This window comes from Mya arenaria, chromosome 9 (genome assembly GCF_026914265.1).
Source record: "Mya arenaria isolate MELC-2E11 chromosome 9, ASM2691426v1".
NCBI lineage: Eukaryota > Metazoa > Mollusca > Bivalvia > Myida > Myidae > Mya > Mya arenaria.
Window position 1 is genome coordinate 7,704,942 of NC_069130.1, and position 20,086 is coordinate 7,725,027.

General features: G+C 34.7%; 2 protein-coding genes across 2 annotated transcripts; both read left to right on the forward strand.

Annotated features, from left to right (window-relative positions):
* The first annotated feature begins 6,544 nt into the window (after positions 1-6,544).
* LOC128202884 (uncharacterized) lies at positions 6,545-12,568 on the forward strand. The gene is made up of 3 exons (XM_052904055.1): positions 6,545-6,713; positions 9,211-9,503; positions 9,629-12,568. The coding sequence occupies exons 1-3, from the start codon at positions 6,545-6,547 to the stop codon at positions 12,566-12,568; spliced, it is 3,402 nt and encodes a 1,133-aa protein (XP_052760015.1).
* A 9-nt stretch (positions 12,569-12,577) lies between these two features.
* Positions 12,578-14,653, forward strand: LOC128202885 (uncharacterized). Its single transcript, XM_052904056.1, has one exon. The coding sequence runs from the start codon at positions 12,578-12,580 to the stop codon at positions 14,651-14,653; it is 2,076 nt and encodes a 691-aa protein (XP_052760016.1).
* Positions 14,654-20,086: the final 5,433 nt, after the last annotated feature.

Genomic DNA, 20,086 nt, shown 5'->3' on the forward strand with positions numbered 1-20,086 from the left:
GTAATATTTTACGAAGAGGTATTATGGCGAGACATAATAATGATATTAAGTGCATGGCCTTTTTTACTAGACCTGGAGGCGTCTGTCATAAAAGCTGTTGGTACCACGGTGACGTTTTTATAACCTTAGATGACTGTACCATGGTGTAATTACACTATCATGTCTTTTCGGTTTGGATCCTAATAACAGCTCTGAGGGGAGACGAGTTAGCAACATTATGTTAAACTGTATAATGCGTCCTCTACAGACATGTTCAACTTTAATTCTTTGATGATCATATTAAGCATATGGGTCATACAAACGAAATGAGACCCAAAATATATGGAATCATCATATGGTTTTGTTACATTTCATATCACTCACTAATACACTGTCTATTAGTTAACAAGTAAACCTAAAGTGAGCTCCTGTTTAGCTGCCCACTCGGGATTAAACAATGATCGAGAAATGTCGCACTGAAATGTGATTTTTAAATCAATTACATCCATCCTTAAATATACATTTTTTGCGTGTAATTGCAATTTGGTATTCTTTGAAGGCACCTTTTAAAACATTATGATGATGTTTATTTCGATAACTCAATCGACCTTAAATGGCCTGTCGTATTACATTCGGTGGTCGATTATGAATTTGGACCTAATACCCAGGTATTCCTAGGTATAGCTCGCTAAATTCCAAGAACATGTAATCACCATAAAGGCACATAGCACAACCGTGGACCACAGGCCACCAAGCTCACCCTTTTATCCCCTGAACTCATGTTTTCACTGACCGCCCCAGTCAGGTAATGCTTTTATTTATTTAAAACGATGACAAGAAAGACCATTGATGCCAAGCATCAAAGGGCGCCGTTTAATAGTTTATGCATTTGTTATATGTTGAAAAACAAGAAATGTCAAGGCCAACAAGCATATTATGGTGCATTGAACCGCATCTATGAAATTCTCAAAATATTTGTAGTATTCTGCTTGACAACATAGGCAAAAGCATTGAAATTGAAGAGTTTCAAGTTGAACATTTCATTAGGGGTGGGGTACATTAATGAACACGACAAAATTAGGGTGCTTGTGCACTGTACTTTTTGTCATTGCCACCTACCCATATACCAAGTTTTATTTCAATACCATAAGTAGTTTTAAAGTAATGCTCTGGTCAAGAAAAAGCGGCAAAGGGCAATAATTATGTAATACCATTGAATGATGTTTAATGAAATTCCCAAAAAAGTAGATATCTAGTTATGCTCCGGACAGGAAAAGATACAAAGGGAATAACTCTTGCAATACGTTGAAATAGAGTTACTGTTCAAGTACACTGCAGTTCTAATCATATAGGGGGAGGGGGCAACGTCACCATGCTGGAATGACAACTTGTAGGGAAGAATAAGTTACCTCATTCATCATGAAGAAGTGATATGAAATAAAAAAAAAATACAATTTTTGTAGTACTTTAATAAACATTATCATTTCCTCTGAAAGATACAAACATAAATAGAACATAATTATTGAACTGTTATATAAAAAGTGAACATTGTTTACTAGATGAAATGCATTTATAACTATCATGCCTTGTTTTTAGCTGTTTAATAATACTAAAATGTAATGTAAAATTGCATAAAAATCTGGTCAACGGAGTTATAATGTCAACTTCTTCATTTACATAGTAAAGAAGAGTTGAAAATGGATGTTTTTAGTTGATATTAATACAAAAACAGCATGTGTCTTATTGGACAATGGCATTTTTTTCAAATATGATAAAAATAACGCATTCAAACTGAATATGTATCAGACTATGTATGGCAGAAATAATACTGTTTCTATTGTTCACAAAGGTTTTGAAATACAACAATGCACATATAACCATAAATAGGCCAAATATGCAAAAAAATAATAGTAAACAATGTGTGAAAGTGATACTGAAAATAATTTATTTGTGCATTAAATGAATATATACTAGAAAAGCAATACTAAATCAAGTCCAAAATGTATAATAACATGAAGAACACCCCTTTATGAATATCTTCAGAACAAATCAGAGTACATGTAAACAATAATCATTTATATCATTAGTATCAAGTGTGTCTAGTTTAAAGTGTGTTTTCATTTGCATTAAATTACATTGTAATATATACCAGAAAAGCAATTATAAAAATCCTTAAATGTATAAGAAACTGAAGACAATAAAGAATAACACCCATTTATGAATATCTCCAAAACAAATTAGAGGTCACCTAAACAATAATCATTCATATAATTAGTATCAAATGTGTCTAGTTTTTGTGTGTCTGTTCATTATCTTTAAATGAGCATCTTTAAAGTGAAACTCTTATTTGAAAACAATACATATAATTGTATTTATAACACACATTAAATTGAATGAAAAAACAATAACTACTTACTAAATAATGCATTTACTGAAAAATTGTTTACTGATAACAAGCTTGTGACCCTGTTTATAATAGCAGAAAGCATGACAAATATTAAATGATTGGTGATTGCTAAAAGATTTACTCTGGTCTACTATAGTATCACAAGGCAGAAATACCATGTTTTATGTTCATTCTTATTAGCAAATTGAACTCAAGATCCTTCATTAGAAACATTGTTGTTGACATCTATCAACACATTTTTAAAAAAAATCAAAACAATAATACCATAATATTAATTGTGATAAGTCTTATTTGGAAGTAAGAGTGCATCTTTAAAAATAGTTTGTGTTTTTTTTCACTTAAATATGTAACAATTCAATTTGACAAATGAGACAAAAGTTAGGAAATAGAGGTAGTAATTGTACATAATACAAAACAACAAACAAAATTGACAAAGCTCAATATAACAGGAAATCTATATGAAATCACAAATCTTTAAAGGCCATAATTATTTAAACTGAATTAAGGTATAAGTAGTACACACTTTTATAAAGCTTTTACCGACAACATAGTTATTATCATGGTACACTATGGGACTTTTATCCAAGATTTTTTACCGTGAATTAAAAATATTTTGTCTATATTTGATTTTTTTCACATTTTCAGAGATTATGAAATAAACACAACAGTTTATGGTAAAATAAACTTCAGTTAACAGAAAAATTAAGTTCAGCCAAACATATTATTGATACACATGGAAAAAAATCATTTTGATTGATCTTGTGAGTCTTCGGAACAGAGCAGTATTTCGATGTTTGAAAATATATAGCAGTTTTATAAATTCATAAAAAATAGTTAATAATAAGACAACCTGCTGAAATCTATGATGTCTAATGAACAATTTAAAAGACAATTTATGATAGTTTACCATTCAGTTTTGAAGAAAATATACATAATGTCATGTAACTATACATTTTTATAACTAATAAAATGCTTAAAAATCAACATTTTTCTTGTAAAAATTGATAAAGCGTAATTGGACTTATTCATAAAATATAATCATTCAAATAAATGAATTTTACTTATGATACTAACTCAGAATTCAGATTTAAAAACAATGAATGTACTATTAAATTAAAATATGTAAAGAAACAAGAACACTAAGTAGGCGGTAATGCCCCACCAAAAATGTAAGAGTGAAAGTTCTCAACTAATGTCTTTTTAATAATTTATTATAACATGTAAACAGTCTCTGTTGGTAATCGATGTCTATTTGTTTAATTTAGTCAATGGTATTCTAACATTTAGAATTGTTCACAATAATTCTTCACTCTTCAACATTTGAAGTTTGGTTTGTTCCCATGCGTTTGTACTTGTAGTGTGTGCACAGATGATAATTACTCAATGCTGAATCAGTGCTGATTTGGTTTCATGCCCCTACAGGTTCTTTACCCATCTAGAATGTTTAGTGCTGTAAAAGAGAAAAAAGTACTTTCTAACTAATTTGTATAGATAATAATACTGCCATACATATACAAAATAAAATATAAACAGTTAAATATTTCTCGACATTATTTAAAAAAACAAAACAAGCTGATACATACATGTATATAATATAAAGAAAATTACTACATCTATCAATAAAATTCATCATCATCACCATCACCACAACCACCACCACCACCACCACTGGATTATTGAATACAGTGAGATTATGAAACAACAAACACCAACTCAAATATGTTTTATATGAAATACTCACATCATCTCTATCAGATGTGACTGCCTTGTGGATAGACATGGAAGTCAAATCTGTCTCAGTGATCCATCAAAGTATTTAATGCAGGCTGGAATTCTTCATATAACCCCGATTTGTTGACTTAGTAATATTCATTCATATTCCTGCCTGAAAGAAATTAGACTTCTGAGTATCAACCAACGAAACTACAACCGTAAAATACAAATACAAGTACAAATGTATTAATTATACATTCTGCACTAATATCCGTTTTAGCCTAGAGTAAGGGTTGGTAGGCACAAACGTGTAGTTGTTGTGCATATGGTTGATAATGATTCACAACAGTATGGCGTTCAACGAGATCACACCAAGCAAATGAATGTCGCTAGTGTCCAAGCTGTCGTGGCTTCCAGCCCGAAGCCATGTACATTTTTTCTTACAGGTCTTTTTTTGATAATATGCAGTTTGTAAACAAATAATGGGTATGTTCATGTATTACGGTATGTTAGAAATAGGTCACATGTACCAAAACACAACATTTTTAAACAACATTTTAAGTCTAATATTTTTCTAAGATAAAACAATTAAATAAAAGATTACATACTCATAACATATACATAAATGATGTACATAAGTACATTTAAAAATATGTAACATGTACATAATGCACCAGTCAATTGTAACCACGGCCCCCCAGGTCTGGGGATATGCCGGGGATAGCCGGGGAAACGGGCTGTGTTTTTACCTTTCAGGTGGCCTCGCAGTGCCGGGTAAATGGTATTGTCTTTGAGCAAAATATAGCAGGGAATATACCTTACCTAGGCTCCCTGGGGTACGGGGGCATATGGCGGGGATTTGACCATTAGTTCGTCCCCGCAGGACGAGGATTTTACCCGGGTTTGGCTGGACCGAAAGTCAAAGTCCCAGCTATTCCTCGGACCTGGGGGGGGGGGCGTGGTTACTATTGATCGGTGCATTATAAGTAGATGTAATGTATGTAACATGTATATTTATAGTACATGTAGAAATATTAACACGCTGTCTTAACATTTTGCAAATAAAAATGATTTGAGAATTCCAAAGATAAATTAAAAAACAAACATTTTTGAACATATAAACGTACACAACTACTCAAGGATACTTACATGAATAGCCCTTTGATACGAATATCCCAGTTCCATGCTGATTGTTGACATTCGTTTTTTTCGACAGAAAATCTTCTCTTACGCGTATAATTCACTTATAATCCATGTTTTACTCACCGGGGATGAGCACAAAAAGTCACGTGACCACAAATGCAAACGCCAGTAGCATTTTTGGCTCGATTGATCGTCAATCAAGATAAGTTTTTTATCGATATTTTTGTTATACGCGAGAGTTCGGTCAAATGACATAGCGCAAAAAAGAATGCATTGTTTTGTCTTTCGATCGGTGTATTGGTCACCTTTCATGTCTGCATAGTTTCCGAGAACACTTCGATACAAATTGTGTCCATGAATGCAAACGCACGTAGGTAGTGTTAAAATGTCACATATTAAGATAAATTGCCACATTTTTCCAATTGTTTTGACTTTCAGTTGTTCAATAATGGCTTTTATTTGTTTTATGAATATTTTGTGCGATGCAATTTGTACAAACAAATGCATTTTCTGAAGAATTTAGATTTGGCAAACGCACGTTGGCATTTTCATAAGGCAAACGCACGTAGTCTACCTAAAATGACAAACGCACGTAGGCATCTTATATAATAATAATAATGAGTTATCATATATGTCGAAAGCTTTTAAAACTTTTTATTCTTTTTATATCCTTAACTATTGCTGTAAGATTTTTGAATTATTATTTAATTATTATTATGATCATAATGCTTTCGGTCATATGCATAAGGGAAAGTGAAACGCTTTATGTCGTTTTACTTAGCTAGATAAGCCATCTTTTAAGATTTTAATAAGCGTTTGTTTGCACGAGACGTATTTTTTATGAAAATGCCTTTACAGATGATATTCTTTTAACAAACTACAATTTGTGTAATATATTTTGCGATGTAAATCAAGTGGCGCTTAATCAATGAATGACAGTGTCTGTTTCAATGATGTCATTTGTTTGCCACGTTTGTGGGAATGCGTTGAAAACGACATGGGGGCTAAAATTGCATGAGCGCCGCCATTTACATGCTGTTAGAAACAGTTATACACCACAGAGAGCTTGACGCGCCATATGTAAGTGTATTCTAGTATTAAAAAATGCTTATTTTATTCTTGTTTTATTCTATATTATTCTATAAATAAGCAATTATCTACCAGTCACAAGCTCAGGCGTTTTTATTAAAGGTTACCCAAATATTGCAATTACAAGTATTTTAATTGCATACTTTTAAAGGCATACATGTATTTATACAGGTGCACCACACATGGATCCAATAAGCAGTTTCGGTGTCCGAAATGCATGCAGGAGGTCACCACACATACGTACCTGAACAGGCATTGGCGAGGAGAAGATGGCACGACACGTTATACGTGCGACATGTGTGGGATTTCAATGGAGGAGAAATAGAACTGAAGGCTCATATAGACGGCCATACTGGCGAGAAATCATACCAGTGCGCTGAATGTGGGAAATGTTATCGGCATAGAAGTAGATTGTGCAAGCAAAAGTTATTAAACACACCAAATAAAACATCAAATTTTAGATAATAAGTATCTTTCATGGCCGAGAGTGCAAGGTTCATCCCAACCCGAACATAGAGGAATGCGGAAGCGGGGTTTACCGTGTTTCCGCAAAACACCCTGCGAGAGGGGTGGGATGAACCTATCACGAGCGGCGATGATCCTGGAAAAACCTGGAAGTCTTTTGTGCGTAGTGAATATAATGCGCGTATAGATTTGTAATAATTCGTGGTTGTTATGGATATGCGTGCAGTGATTCAGTCAGATTATGTTAATGTTATGATTAAATATTTATAGTTCTAAAAAGAGGACAGCGTTATTTCTTGAATGGAGCGCGAAAACTTTTCTAATGCTCCATTTGAAGCGAGAAATAATCAATTTTGATTTTTAAAATTGCCACGAGACAATGTTTCCATGATGCTACAGACGACAGTCATCTACAAGGGAGGTTATTGTGTGATAACGATTGAAAACAATGAATTTCATACGGGTACTTGTTTTATTTTGGCCCTTGCCAAATTTTTAGGTCAACTTATCTGATGTGGAAGAAAGTAGAATCTCAGGCAGATCATAACAAAAGTATTGTTTATTAATTAATCGTTATGTTATTTGATTACTTATCTTTGATTTTATCTGGCTATCTGAGATCGCTTTTATTGTCAATCAATTTATTTAATGTATAAAACTAATCTAAGATATACAGTTATAGAATAAATGAACATTTCCGTTATAATGTCTTTATTTCTGTAAAACAGCACTTATACATACAGTTCAAAGAGTATTTTCAGTGATATAAACATTGCTCCGGGTAGAGCATACATTGTCATTGTATCATTGCAATATCATTTTATGGTTATCATTATCACAATATCTGTCATTAACAATTATCATGACAGTATTATCATCACAACATGAAAAATGGTTAAATAAAAGGTTCATTAAAGATGTTTAAATTATGTTCAAATTAAACGTTTATCCCCATGCAATATGTTACACGCATTTTAGAATCGTTGCGTCTGGCCCGCTCCCAGCACACACCAATGGTTCCCTTCTGTGATGCATTTCTGTTTATCAAAACGTACTGTACCGTACTGTGCTGTACTCCGACTCTTTGTACCAAACGTGTGGTTCCTGAAATGTGACATTACAACAGCTGTTCTGAATTTTCGAGATAAACATTTAACAAGCATTGTTAAGTTAGTTAAGTCTGTATACCACCGGTATGGCCGGATGAGAGTTTGTTCGAGAACTCATATTTACCGCAACACTCCCGCATAATAACGTGTCAATGTTTGTTACGTATCATAAATTTGTATAACTTTCATTATGATGGATATTTAATAATAAAGCGGATAAATATCTTCAATTAAAGGCTAACGAAATATTCGTTTGCTCCTTATTATAAGATGCCTACGTGCGTTTGCCATTTTAGGTAGACTACGTACGTTTGCCAAATTTGAAATACTTGTCGTGAAACTTCACGATTTTGGAATGTTATAATTGTTGAAATATATGTACGAGTTTTAAAGACTGTTGTAGTAGTTATATTTACTACAAATATTATCATTATATTGAAATCTTATTTGTAATAGCCGACATCTTGCATTATACAAATAACATTATTCATTTGTTAATATCCCTTCCAGGGCCTCAAAGTTATTGCATAAGTGCTCTAAGTCTAACACGTGCAAGCACGATTAGCCTTGGATTACATATATGTCAACATTTGATTGGTTGATATTGATACATAAGTCTTTAAACTCCTTTGTCAGTAAACTGTTTTCATTCTCCGTTACTTTTGGCGGCAAATAACTTTATGTAAGCATGCTCCGTTCAGATATTGGCGGGAAAATACTTACATAAGGTATGCCACGTGTTTCATGCTTTTTATGCTTTCTTTGTTCTAAGCCATATTGGCGGGAACTTAGCTTAGTATAAAAAGGCTGAATGTTATATTATTGGGAGAGCTAAAAAGTGAAAGGTGTATTAACATGAAATGTGTTATTGAAAGTTATAACGGAGTATTAAAACGGAGTAATTGTTAAAAGTGTAAACTGCTTGTGGAAAAAGAAAAAGTGGTAAAATAAAAATGTTAAAATTAAAAGTTGTTCTGTTATCAATGTGTCGTAGAGTAGTTGTTTAATTATTCTTCGCCACATTGAAATGGTCCCGCGAGCCGGATGTTTAGAAGAAGTGTTTTAAAAGTGTGTTGTGTTTTTGTGTAGTGCCTTGTTGTGACACAGTGTAATTTCAAAATGGCGACAGTTGCATCCACCAAAGGAGTGAGGACAAGGTATAGGAATACTTTGGACAAGGAACTTAGAGTCGCAAAGGATTTACTGAAACAAGACGTAAGTAGATTGAATTATCTGACATGCTTAAACAGATTCAAAAATCAAAATGTTTGTTGAAAACATATTCCAAAAAGTTAATGCTCCAAGTTGACAAGCTGTCTCAGATATTAGATGAAGATGAAGCAGATTTTCTAGAAAAGGCTTTAGATGAAGATTGCCAATTAAATTTCTTAGTTGAAGATTGTTTAATAGAGCTAGACCAGTTTAATGAAAGCCTGTGTCCTAGTGATGTTCGAGCTGCCTCTCAAGATGAACCTTCAAATGCAACAAGGCTTGTAGATATTCAAGAATCAATGAAAGATCTGATGCGTACACAAATAGACCAACAACTGGAACTTTTAAAGAATTTAGACCGTAAAGGGAAAGTGAACCCAAACTCAGTAAAACTTCCAAAAATAGAATTATACATGTTTTATGGAAACAAGTTACAGTGGCGTGAGTTTTGGGATGTCTTTGAATGCACCGTGCATAAGAATTCTAATTTATCCAACGTGGAGAAATTCAGCTATCTTCAAAAAAACTTGGAGGTGAAGCAAAACGTGCCGTTGCTGGATTGGCAAGGTCAAACGAAAACTATGAGATTGCATTGAGACTCCTTCATGAGAGATACGGAAATCAACAAGAAATTGTAGATTTACATTACAAAGCTCTGATGAACGTACATTCTCCTTTGAATAAGGTGGAGAGCCTTAGAAGTTTCATAGACACCACAGAAAAACACCTCAGAAGCTTAGAGGTACTTGGAGAAAATGTCAATCAACACGTGTTTGTGTCTATGATTCGAACCAAGTTGCCGGAGGAAGTACTACGTCAACTCGAGTTCAACAAAGAAGCAAAGGCTGAATGGACACTAACGAAGTTGAGAGAACAGTTGAAAAACTATGTTGTTGCTTGTGAAAGAGCAGATAAGAAAAAAGTAGAGTATCAAAGTGTTACAAAAGTGAACCCTCTAAGCCATGTGAATGGATTTAAACCACCTTACCGTTATCCTCCTACTACTGGTGGGAATCGATATTCCAACACAGTAATGAAACAAAGTTCAGCTGAGTCATTGTTTGCTAGTGAAAAAGCACAAAGAGTGAAATCTGAAAATAAACCATATGTGTGTAAATATTGTTCAAGGTCACATTGGAGCGACGAGTGCACAGAATATAGAACAGTAGACGAGAGAAAGAGAAAAATCAAAGGTTGTTGCTTCAAATGTTTGAAATCTGGACATATGGCCAATGAGTGTAAAACAAGTAAAGCGTGCGTGTACTGTGGTGAATTCAATCAACATCATAGAAGCCTATGCCTCAAGAAGTTCTCTACAAAAGGTGCTTCAACAAAAACCAACGTCAATCTTACTGAAGAGGTAGGAGCTTGTGTAGAGGACATGACAAATTCTGGAGAGAATGTTATGGTTTCTGTCGGAGAAACAGTGTTCATGCAAATTGCAACAACAGAAGTGAAAAAAGATCTTACAAACACAGATTATGTCAAAACAAGACTTCTTCTAGACTGTGGCTCTCAACGAACTTACATAACCAAGTCTTTAGCAGATAAGCTCGGTTTAAAGCCAAAGAAAACTGAAGAATTAAAAGTTGTTACATTTGGTAGCACTCATTCAAAGAACATCAAAACAGAGTTGACTACATTGTATTTGAAGTTGAAGAATGGACAGTACATTGAAATTAAAGCAAACATTGTGCCAGTGATCAGTGGTAACATTCAAAGGAAAACACTTAACATTAAAGCCATGAGTGACTTAGATCACTTAGTGAACAGTGTGGAACTGGCAGATACTATTCCGAGGAATTGTGAAATGGCAAATGTGGAACTTCTTCTGGGTAATGACTATTACCTGGATATTGTACTTTCTCAGAAGTTGGAAGTGACACCAGGACTGTATTTGTTAAGTTCAAAACTTGGTTGGATCCTAGCTGGACGTACCACCTCTGAAGAAACAGACGACAGTGTACCAAATATGTTAATTCTAACACATGGATCTACGTTCACAAAAACCAATGTGTTTCAATGTGTCGATAGTGTTCTTGAAAGTAAACCTGAATTGGAGGATTTCTGGAGTATTGAAGCCATTGGTGTAAAGGACAAGCCAGATTATTCAGATGATGATACGGCCATGCAAATGTTTAAGAAAAACATCAAATTCCAGGATGGACGCTATCAGGTCACTTGGCCATGGAAAAATGAAATTCAAGAACTCCCGAAGAACCGAGAGCTAGCATATGGTCGACTGAAATCATGTGTGAAGAAACTGAAAGGAAAACCAGACTTTTTACAGAAGTATAACTCTGTCATCCAAGATCAATTTCAGAAAGGCATTATCAAGAAAGTTGAGGAAGCCGAATCAGATGGTCTTCAGCACTACTTACCCCATCATGCTGTTGTCAACCTACACAGAACTAGTACAAAGGTTAGAGTCGTTTTTGATGCTTCGGCAAAACTTACCAAAGACAGCAACAGCCTCAACGATTGTTTATACAGAGGACCTGTTCTACTTCATGATTTGTGTGGACTTTTGATGAGATTTCGTCTACACAAAGTCGCAATGGTATCTGACATTGAAAAGGCATTTTTACAAGTGGGATTGCAGACTAGCCAAAGAGATGTTACCCGATTCTTTTGGATAAAAGATGTTCAAAAACCAGAAGTCACATCTGAGAATCTACAAGTGTTTCGTTTCTGCAGAGTACCGTTTGGTGTGATATCGAGTCCTTTCTTGTTAGGTGCTACTGTGGAAAACCATCTGGATTCATATGAGTCAGACGTGTCACAGAAATTGAAAGGTGACATATATGTTGACAACATTGTTACCGGAGCAAACAGTGACAAAGTGGCTATTGATCTATACAAAACAGCAAAGTCAATTTTCAATGATGCGTCCATGAATTTACGGGAATGGCTTACTAACAGTGAAGAAGTCAATAAGTGCATTCCAACAGCCGATCTCGCAGAGCCAAAGGAAATGAAGGTTCTCGGTCACATCTGGGATCACAAATCTGACAAAATTTCTGTGAAAGAACCAAAGGTCATGGACGACGATTGTCCCACAACCAAACGCAACATATTGAAAAGAGTAGCGTCTGTGTTTGACCCTATTGGGTTATTTTCTCCTGTTGTGTTACAAGGGAAAGTGCTTCTTCAAGAATTGTGGTCTAGAGGGTTTGACTGGGATGATTCAATCGATGATGAAAAAGTGAGACAGTGTTGGAGTGAAATAGATTCAGAGTTGAAAGACATTCCAAAGTGCAAAGTTAATCGGTGCCTTGCAAACAGTGATCAAAAGAATATGTCTTGCAGTCTCTTGTGTTTCTGTGACGCTTCAAAATCTTCATATGCGGCAGCTGTGTACCTTCATCAAGATGGTCAACAAGAATCAAGAACAGATCTGTTATTTGCAAAGACAAGACTTGCTCCGGTCAAAGAGATGACTATACCTTAGCTTGAACTAATGGCTGTGTTGATCGGAGTAAGATGTCTGAAGTTTGTGAAAGAACAACTCAATATGGAAATATCAAAAGATTATTTGTGGAGTGACTCACAAGTTGTACTTGGTTGGTTGAACAGTAATAAAAAGTTACCGGTTTTTGTGAAGAACCGAGTTGATGAAATTAAAGTTAACAAAGACATAGAGATCAGTTATATAAACACAATGGAAAACCCTGCTGACATAGCAACGAGAGGTTCTACTACAGCCATGCTATCTGACAATCAACTATGGTGGAATGGACCAACATGGCTGAGAGACCCATCAAACACATGGATAACTGGTCAGCAGTCATTGTCAGGTAAAAACCCAACAGTGATGTGTGAGGAAAGTTGTTTAGTAGAGGAAAGTTCTCGAGAAAATAGTCAGAGTTCTGACAGTCATAGTGAAAAGAAAATTTGTGCTCCATTTGAAATGGATTGTGAAAGATATTCCTCACTTACCAAACTATTACGTGTTACAGCATATGTTAACAAATTCATCAGAAAACTGAGGAGGAAAGAAGTTGATTCTGATCTAAACAGTGATGATATCAAAGAGGCAGAATTGATTTGGACAAACTATGTTCAGAGGAAAGTTTATTCCAAAGAACTACACGGCCTCAAGACTAACAAAGCAACTAACTTGGAAAGACAACTAGGGTTGTATGTAGATGGTGATGGCCTCCTTCGATGTACAGGCAGACTGGAAAATTCAAATTTAGAAGAAGGAGCAAGACGACCTATTCTATTACCACCAAGAGAACGGTTCACACAACTTATCATTGAAAAAACACACAGAAATATATTACATTCTGGTGTGTCACAGACACTTGCAAAACTTAGGTACAAGTATTGGATACCACATGGTCGTGCTACAGTAAAGTTAGTTTTACGTTTGTGTCAAGTATGTCGACGACATGAAGGTGGACCGTACAGAATGCCAAAAATGGCACCTTTACCTGCATCCAGAGTTCAAGAGTCAAATGCTTTTGCCAGAACAGGTGTAGACTATCTTGGACCACTGTACGTGAAAGCTCCTGAAGGATCAAAGAAAGTGTGGGTGTGTCTTTTTTCGTGCATGGTGACAAGAGCTATTCACTTGGAATTAGTGCAAGATATGACAACAGAAGAATTTCTTCTTGCTCTCAAACGATTTGTGTCTCAACGTGGTGTTCCAAGTGAAATTCTTAGTGATAACGCTAATCAATTCAAACTTGCAAATAAAACACTCGATGAAATATGGAAGAATGTGACAAACAGCAGTGAAGTTCAATCGTATACATCATCTTCAGGAATAAATTGGCACTTCATTGTAGAACTAGCACCTTGGATGGGTGGTTTTTATGAGCGACTTGTCGGATTAGTGAAAAGATCATTAAGAAAGTCTCTTGGACGAAAGTTGCTCACTACAATTCAATTGCAAACTTTGTTAAAAGAAATAGAATCAGTCGTGAATTCCCGACCACTTGTGTACATCACAGATGACCTGAGCTCAAATATCACTCTTACCCCCAGTCATTTTTTAACACCTAATCCTAAAACAGGAATACCAGAAATAAGTGTTGAAAGTGATGATACAGACTATAGTCCTTATGACAGTTCTTGTGAAAGATTGTTGAATATATGGAAAAAAAGTCAGAAGCTACTAGATGACTTTTGGAGAATTTGGAGAGATGAGTATTTATGTAGTCTTCGTGAGAGGACCCAGACGTTTCTCAAGGCGGGGAGGGTTGTATCACACAATGTACCCAGAATAGGAGATACAGTGTTAATAAAAGACAACACACCAAGAGGTAGTTGGAAAATTGGAAGAGTACAAGAACTTGTTCATAGTAGAGACAATGAAATCAGATCAGCAAAAGTTCAGTTATCGTCAAAGAAAGTTCTAGGTAGACCTTTGAATTTGCTGTATCCAGTTGAGTGCAACGACATATTCAAGCAGACACCGGGTACAAATAGGCCACCGGAGCAAAGAGACAAGATAACCAAACAGTGTACAAAACGACCTGTTAGGCTAGCTGCGGAGGCTGCAAAGCGGAAGATAAAAACTTTAGTGTAATGTGTGGAAGTATGCTGTGAATTCTATCTGAAATAAAATGTTAAATATCAGTACTGTATTCTCCAAACGTATTAACTTCTGTAATTAAATAACAATTTAGCGCCGCAAAGGGTTAAAAGAGTTAAATTGCTGTGTTGTGACCACGTGCTACACACTACACGGTTTATCACCGACGGAGCAAAGGATTATCGTATCTTTTATTTCGCTTTTCTCGTGCAGCAAGGATTAGCAAATCCACGTGTGTAGTGTCATTTCGTAACCAGAGTTTACTGAGAGAAGACGTGTGTTTTTGAGTTGTAAAAATGGTGAACTGCATTTATGACATTTGTAACAGGAGTTACAAATATAAAAGAAACTTAAAAAGACACATTGAAGAAAAACACTCAGACATAGAACTATGGAACTGTGTAGTTGACAAATGTAAAGTGACATTTAAAAGAAGGAGTTATTTATATTCCCATCTACAACGAGTCCATGGTTTTGGCAGCAACGTTGCAAGACGCCGGGCTTTGTTGGCGAAAAGGGGCAATGATGATAAAGCTACAGCAAGTTATTATGATGATGTGAGTGAGGACGACTCGATTTTAGACTTGCTGACTATGAATGACGTTGAAAGCAGTAGCAACAGTGATTCCGTAAGCAGTAGTAGCAGTAGCAACAGTGATTCCGTAAGCAGTTGCAGCAGTACCAACAGAGATGACGTCATCAGTAACGGTTGTGATGACGTCAGCAACGTCAGCAGCAGCAGTGGTAGCAGCAGTGATGTAAATGCTAACAGTAAAAGTGTATCTTGTGGATTACGTGATGTTGTGTATAGTGATGTGAGCAGTGTAGACGCTCATTTTAGTGATATACATGATGAAGTTAGTGTTTCAGCAGACATAAGTGAAATTGGTGAGTGTAGTGAAGTAAGTATTTCTGCAGAGTTAAGTGAAATCGGTGAGATTGATGATATAAGTGTATCTGCCGAAAGTTGTGAAGTTCATGAAAGTGAGGATGTTATTCCTGACGATGTCGACAGTGTTCGTGATACAAAAAGTATAGTTAACAGTGATGTTGACAGTGTTGTTTATATCAGTGATGATGATATAGTCGCCAGACCCGATTCTGAAATCTCTCGAGTGACACAGTATGTAACATTTAGGTGTGAACGTACCTAAGTTTATCGAAATGAGGAAATCATTTCCACAGAGGACTTTATAGTACATGACTCGTGGGTGGAGAATAATTAAACTGAAACATTATATACTGTTAAGGTAAACTCATAAACTATTTGCTTTATTTTTTCTCAGTTAAGATAAACTGATTTCATATTTTATTGTGACATTACAGTTACCTTAGTTCATGAGTAATGAACATATCTAACCGTTAATAAGTGGGGAGTGTCGTGAAACTTCACGATTTTGGAATGTGATAATTGTTGAAATATATGTACGAGTTTTAAAGACTGTTGTAGTAGTTATATTTACTACAAATATTATCATTATATTGAAATCTTATTTGTAATAGCTGACATCTTGCATTATACAAATAACATTATTCATTTGTTAATATCCCTTCCAGGGCCTCAAAGTTATTGCATAAGTGCTCTAAGTCTAACACGTGCAAGCACGATTAGCCTTGGATTACATATATGTCAACATTTGATTGGTTGATGTTGATACATAAGTCTTTAAACTCCTTTGTCAGTAAACTGTTTTCATTCTCCGTTACTTTTGGCGGCAAATAACTTTATGTAAGCATGCTCCGTTCAGATATTGGCGGGAAAATACTTACATAAGGTATGCCACGTGTTTCATGCTTTTTATGCTTTCTTTGTTCTAAGCCATATTGGCGGGAACTTAGCTTAGTATAAAAAGGCTGAATGTTATATTATTGGGAGAGCTAAAAAGTGAAAGGTGTATTAACATGAAATGTGTTATTGAAAGTTATAACGGAGTATTAAAACGGAGTAATTGTTAAAAGTGTAAACTGCTTGTGGAAAAAGAAAAAGTGGTAAAATAAAAATGTTAAAATTAAAAGTTGTTCTGTTATCAATGTGTCGTAGAGTAGTTGTTTAATTATTCTTCGCCACAATACTTCAGAAAATGCATTTTTGTACATATTGCATCGCACAAAGTATTCATAAAGCAATTAAAAACAACTATTGAACAACTGAAAAACAAACATTTGAATAAAAAGTGGCAATTTATCAAAATATGTGACATTAAAACACTACCTACGTGCGTTTGCGTTCATGGACACAATTTGTATCAAAGTGTTCTCGGAAACTATGCAGACATGAAAGGTGACCAATACAGCGATCGAAAGACAAAACAATGCATTCTTTTTTGCGCTATGTCATTTAAACGAACTCTCGCGTATAACAAAAATATCGATAAGAAACTTACCTTGATTGACGATCAATCGAGCCAAAATACTACTGGCGTTTGCATTTGTGGCCACGTGACTTTTTTTGCTCATCCCCGGTGTTACTGTAATGACTCAAATTGTTAGATGTATCGTAATCAACTGTCAGTGTGCACTTTTAGTGTTTACTTATTTTAAACGTATATTCATGAGAAAACTTCATCGAGTTTCCAACTATAAATCGACGATGTAGAAATTCCATTATTGACTGGTTCTAAAAATCGGATATGTGTAGTGATCTACTCGGGGGCAATCGTAATAAAATTTTACTAATGTCACCTTCAACACATTAACAAATAAAGTTAGGTGAACATTTAATTCAAATATCGATTAAATTAAAGAAAACAGCTTACCTCATGGTTTATTAATGCAGTAAACATAACAAAACAACATAAAACATAATTATTCCCATTCACATAATTACCGGTACACACATTTTACATTTCATTCGGAACTCCTCCGAATGTTTACATTTCCGGCACATGATATTACAGGTAACCAATCGGAAAACGTAAACGAATCGGGAACAGTTATTAAACTTATTTGTCGTTCTTCCAATATAATGTTTTGAAGATAAATTAAACTAAAATAAATTCACATTCCATAATAGCCGCGCACTTCAGTGCGGCGCCAATAAACTTAATACAGTCGAAACTCGCTATGTCGAACTCTTATCTAAACTGCTTGGTTATGTCGAACCTATATCGAATGTTTTGAGTTAAGTGAGACATAGTCTGTGTTTCGGTTATATCGAATATCCGATAACTCGAATTTATTGCCGAGGTCCAAACAAATTCGCTAATCGGGTTTTGACTCTCGTTTGCTTATTATGCCTTTAAACAAGTCAATGTTAAAAGTTTTCTCTCGCGATTGACTTTGATCTTTTCTTTTTCAGATTCACGTATACAACCACAATATTAATTTAAGTTTATATTCAACCGAACATGAAAGACGTCTTCACAAATCACTGCAAAAATATTTTGAATGAAAGTAAGGGTAAGGTACGTCATGGACGGTTCTGTGGTAACATGTGGAACTATCATGGCTTTGTGTATAAATTTGTATTCGGAGCCTAGTTATCATGGCTATCAATGCTGTCAATGTTTCTTTAGTGTAAAATGTAAATATATTGTTGTCATGCTGTGTTGTGTGACTGGCCCAAATTACTCGAAACATGTTAATCCATAATAGCAGGATTGAGCTGTACTGGTGTTGGTGAAATAGATGGCAAAAAATCGGCAAATACAATATTTCCTCTTACAATATTTATGCAAAAAGGTACAGAAACAAGCTCAGTATCAAAAAGTTTAAATATTAACCCGGTTTAATGGCACCTGGTAAACGCCAAAGACATAAAACATAAAATCACAAACAAGAAACATAGACGAACAGCACAAAACTGCACAAACAGCACCGTGCATACATACTATATATAAAAACTAGGTATGTTGATCAAGAATTGTTAGGTACCGCCTTGGAACAGTCAGTAAAATGTAAATTTACTGGGGGTTTAAACCAGATTATGTGCACAAACCTCACTCTTATCCCAACAATCCTTAATAAAGATAAAACGCAAAAGGTAAATCTGATCAAAGTATGCAATAACGTAAGGAAACTTATCGATAAAACAAATAATAATAAACGTATAGGTAAACCCCATGTATTTATATGATTAGAAATCCCAACTCTATCTGGAGACGGAGGAATACAATTCAGAGCACCTAATGCAAAAACTTTTCAAGATACGATGCAGTCATTGTTTGAAACTATAAAGATCACACACAGTCTGCCTTATAAAATAAAATGTTTAAAATAGAGATTCAAAATAAAAAGCATCATTGTATTAAAACTGGGAACAAAGAAGGAAAACATTATTTAAAATAAAAGCGACATGTATTAGCTAAACTTTCCTACCAAATGATTTGAAAATGTAAAATATTTGAAGAAAATAAAGTCACATGCCAAAACACTCCGAGTCAGCCAAAAACGTGTTCGCCAAATACGGTTTTAAAGATAACATGAATTAGCAAAATCTTCATAAAATCAAAGGACTGAAAGCTTAAGTATGAAAGGATGCTATATTCAACCCTACATTTTGTTTCAGGTATTCATCTTCAAAACCTAGAATTGTCCATGCCAGCTAGTAAGAGGCCGAGATTACATTATTTAACATGGTTAAAATAATAAGTTGCTGTCTTATCTGTATGTACCCGTTTGAAATAGCGTATAATTGTTTCCCAAATTAAATCATATCTATTTATGAGTACAGATAGATATACAGACGCTATTTTTTACTTGGACGAAAACCCTAGTAAATTTCGATTTGCAAAAAAAGGGCAAAAACTGCGCAAGATGCACGTGTCTTAACCGATGTGATGCATCAGTAATTTAGATTCAATGTGTTGACCACAGCAAATTCAATTTTATGACAACTTTTTTTTTTTTCTTTCATTTGTTTAATCTGGTGTCTTGTCCCTTTAATGCATTTGCGGTATCCACCACAATGACATAAAGCACACAAATTAGTATACATGTGAGGGTATCATATATTATTGTCGGTATATATGTTATGATATTAAAAATCGAGGCGGTGGTGTTGTCATATAGTGAAAAATATTACTTATTTCTTCAATTTATTTTGATTTAAGATTGAGGTAATACAGTAGCATGAATTATATTCGTAAATGTATAAACTTGGCTAAATATCGATCTCACTACCGTGGTTATTTTATACGTATTTTGAAAACTTCTTGATGATAATCAAGATAAACTTTCTTTTTTATTAAACTAATTCACATAAGCTACTTAAGCTTGTTTCGTTAAGAAACTTTCGAGATATTTGGACAAATTGACATGGAATAATACTACTCGTAGTTTAGGGTCTTGACATTTTTTTCTGAAAACAAAACCAAACTTTAAACTGAAATGGGCAACAGTCTCAAAGCGTTTATAACTGCGCAAAGCATATCTTAGTACTGGTGAGTGTATAATATATCTTTAACGTATACAACTACCTTACAACAA